Here is a 3479-nt window from a genome sequence, read left to right on the forward strand (position 1 = left end):
TCCGCAGGTTTTGGGAGGGGAGGCGGTGCCTTTGCCATTGGCTGCCCGCACGCGACCGGCGCGAGGAGGCGGTGGCAGTGGCGGCGGCGGCTGCAGCCGAGAAGGGAGGGGGGCATGCTTCATGGGAGGGGGGAGGGAGTCGGGTGGGGGTGGAGGAATGGTGGCGCGTGCCGCTTTTAAAGGGGCGCGAGCGCCGGCAGCAACCGGAGAAGCTCCGCAAACGGCCAAGCGCACGCGACCCGGGGTGATCTTTCACATTGGGGGTAGGGAAGAGAAAGCGGGTGCAAGAACATACAAGTGAAAACCCCAACCAAGAACACACACACAAAAAAAGTCAAACTAACGAAACTTTTCCCCCGGGTTTCTTGTTTTTGTTTTTTTTTTTGCTGTGAATGTTGCATTACTGCCGAGGCAGGAAGAGAGCGCCCGGGTCTTGCACGTGCCTGAGCCACCACCGCCGCCCTCGGAACACCCCGGCCGAGCAGCGGCCGTGGCCATGTCCCGGCTGCACGCGGACTGCTGGGCGCAGGTGGCAGCGCTGGACGAGGACGAGCGGCAGAGCCTGCTGGGGCGCGAGCCGGAGCTGTATCCGCAGCAAGCTTTGGCTCTCCTGGACGTCACGGACCCACGCGCCTGGCTGGCTCCCGCCTTGCAGGGCACCTGCGCGGCACACGCCGATTACCTGCTGCACTCGCCCAGGGAGCAGCAGCAGCACCAACACCTGGAGGAGGAGGAGGAGGAGGAGGAGGAGGGCGAGCGGGAAGAAGAGCTACTGTTGCTGCGGAGCGGCCAGTCTAAGGTGCGGGAGCAGCTGTGCCGGCTGAAGGGCGCCGCGGGGCTTCAGGAGCCACTGCAGCAGGTCTGCCGGCAGCGCACCTCCTCCTCCTCCTCCTCGTCGGGCAGTAAGCCGGCGCACGGCGTGCAGAAGCAGCGGCGCATGGCTGCCAACGCCCGGGAGCGACGGCGGATGCACGGTCTGAACCACGCCTTCGATCAGCTGCGCAATGTCATCCCCTCCTTCAACAACGACAAGAAACTCTCCAAGTACGAGACGCTGCAGATGGCGCAGATCTACATCAACGCGCTCTCCGAGCTGCTGCAGGCGCCGCCCGCCCAGCCCGGCTCCCCGGCGGCTGCAACCACGGCTGCGTCCTCCTACGAGCCGGCGGCCGGAGCTAGTTGCACGGCTCCGCGCTCCTCTTCGTCCTCCGGTGGCTGCAGGAGGTTCCCGGCCGCCGCCTACTCGCTGCAGCTGGAGCCGCTGCACTTCGCCCTGCCCGAGGGCGCCCTGCTGGTGGCGCAGGCTGGGGGTAAGAACCTGGTGCCTGCCATTCCTCCACCGCCTCCGCTGCTGCCCCCGCCGCCCCCTCTGCAGCCGCCCGGCTCCGAACTGCTGCTGCTGGACGCCAAGAGATCGCCCCGATCCCAGCGCAGCGACGGCGAGTTCTCCCCCCGATCCCATTATAGCGACTCGGATGAAGCCAGCTAGGAGGGCAGCAAATGGGGGGAAATGACTCTACCTACACATCATTTTTTTTTTACGAGAAAATCCCTTAAAGTGAACTTAACACTGGACTGAAGCAAAAGACAAGAACATTAACTATTAGGATCAAAGTGTACCCGTTCAACTCTAGCAGCATATATATAGGGGTGTCCTTCAGAAGTCAAATGATTGCACTATTGCCATTTATGTGTTACACAACTCTTTTTTAATCCTTATTATAGTATGTTAAGTATGTGATTCTATTGCTATAGAATTTAATGCGGATTCTATTGTACTTGACGCTTCGAGGGCTGACGTATATAATTTCTTTCTTTTTATTTAGCGTTTGTATATTGAGCCTTTTGCCTGCCAGTTCTAGTGCTCTGCCAAGCTATGATGACATTCAGTATCTATGTAGCTTTAAAAAGATAGCCCACGACTGTATGTATGTATATGCTATTGCCATGGACACCCCTATGTATACTAGAGGGAAGGTCTTCCAAAATATTGAACTTGTATTCCCTGCTTTTAAAAAAAATGGAACATAAGATGTAAATGCATATTTGCCTTCTGCTGTAAATAATTAAAAGGGAAGGGGAGAGAGAGCTAGTTTTTTAATACTGTACACTACCCATGAGGTTCTAGCGTCTGGAGAAACCTGGCGCATGCACTTTAAAGAGCCACTGATGGCATAAACAAAATGTGGGTGAAAGAGAGAAAAATCTGCCAATCCGCAACAAAAATTTAGCCACTTACGTTCTTTTGTGCTCTTTGCAGATTGTTGAGACTAGGAAAATGAATTTTGTTGTGTCAAAAATTTTTTGTTCAATTTCAGTTTGCTTGTGATGTTAGAAACCTATTTATTATCGAGTGCTACTGTTTCTGCTTATTTTGTTTCGTGGTTTTTAAAAAAAATATTTTCTACAATAAAAGGAATATTTTGATTTAGTAAAGCCAACTGACAGCTATTTTATGTACTTTTTGGAAAGGTGAAAATAAAACTTTGAAAACCTAATAAAGCTGCTTGTTGGCTGGTTCATTTTTATTCGATAGCTATATACGCATACATGTAACATTCATGAAGGAAACGTGCAAGCAGTCCCGTTAAAGATAGGGGAAAAAAATAAAACAGTATAGCATTTAAGATACTTTTCATTGCTGTAACTGCTGGATAAACCAGTCATCTCCACATAGCAGTTTTGAACGAAGTAAACGAACAAAGTACATTTTATGCTCAAATATTTTTTTTTCTCTGACAATTATATGACTGAATCGCAAAAGTTCCCAGCCCCCACCAAAACATATCCTGCAGTTGTTCACCTCCGCAATATGTTGTGGACTTTTAGAACTGGTGGTTACATTTGAATGTAAACCGCTTTGAATATAGTTGCAAAAACCTCAGAAATTCGGTATATCAAGTCCCATTTCCCTTTAAATTTAAATGTAGTCGCTTTGGTTGGCTGTATAAGAAATATATGTCATCAGTTATGACAGTCATAACTTAATGGAGTTTACTATTATAATGTAAAGTGTTAATTATCCTTACTCAGAACCCATATGCACACACTCACTATCACCACCTGGTTCCCAACCTGTCCCTTTCTCTTACTGTCCAGAAGAGAAAAACTTGAGCACGGGGTAGATTGGAGGAATCATCTCTAATTCTGCAGCTGGAGGGGAAGAGGCACATCCCTGCATGGAAACACTTGAATCCACCAAGTCAATCATCACCACTTAAAAAAAAAAATGTGTATTTTCCAAAAGTATAGGTGGATCGATCGTTTTACTAGCCTTCATTTTGGCATTTCCTTGCTTAGATACTACACTGGAGTCTGCACAGTAGCCAAAGGCAACAAAGATAACAGAAAACAAAAAAACGGGACAGAGACTAGTGGAATAAGAAGGGCCGCGTGCCCTTTCTCCATCTTTTTCACTGATACGCTTCTCCATAACCACTATATCACAAATTTTAGTTATGCAACTCAAATCCGAAAGG

The 3479-nt window shown here is 49.4% G+C and overlaps 1 protein-coding gene across 1 annotated transcript; it reads left to right on the forward strand.

Moving 5' to 3' along the window:
• The first annotated feature begins 496 nt into the window (after nucleotides 1-496).
• Nucleotides 497-1489, forward strand: ATOH1 (atonal bHLH transcription factor 1). Its single transcript, XM_030192153.1, has 2 exons — nucleotides 497-711; nucleotides 904-1489. The coding sequence occupies exons 1-2, from the start codon at nucleotides 497-499 to the stop codon at nucleotides 1487-1489; spliced, it is 801 nt and encodes a 266-aa protein (XP_030048013.1).
• The last annotated feature ends 1990 nt before the right edge of the window (nucleotides 1490-3479 follow it).

Source organism: Microcaecilia unicolor, chromosome 2 (genome assembly GCF_901765095.1).
Source record: "Microcaecilia unicolor chromosome 2, aMicUni1.1, whole genome shotgun sequence".
Taxonomy (NCBI): Eukaryota; Metazoa; Chordata; class Amphibia; order Gymnophiona; family Siphonopidae; genus Microcaecilia; species Microcaecilia unicolor.

What these genes read in the sequence shown, in the direction of transcription:
- ATOH1 (XM_030192153.1), top strand. Translation starts at nt 497, where the DNA reads ATGTCCCGGCTGCACGCGGACTGCTGGGCGCAGGTGGCAGCGCTGGAC. An exon ending in TCGCCCAGGGAGCAGCAGCA is followed by an intron (nt 712 to 903) that starts GCACCAACACCT and finishes CTCGTCGGGCAG; the next exon opens with TAAGCCGGCGCACGGCGTGC.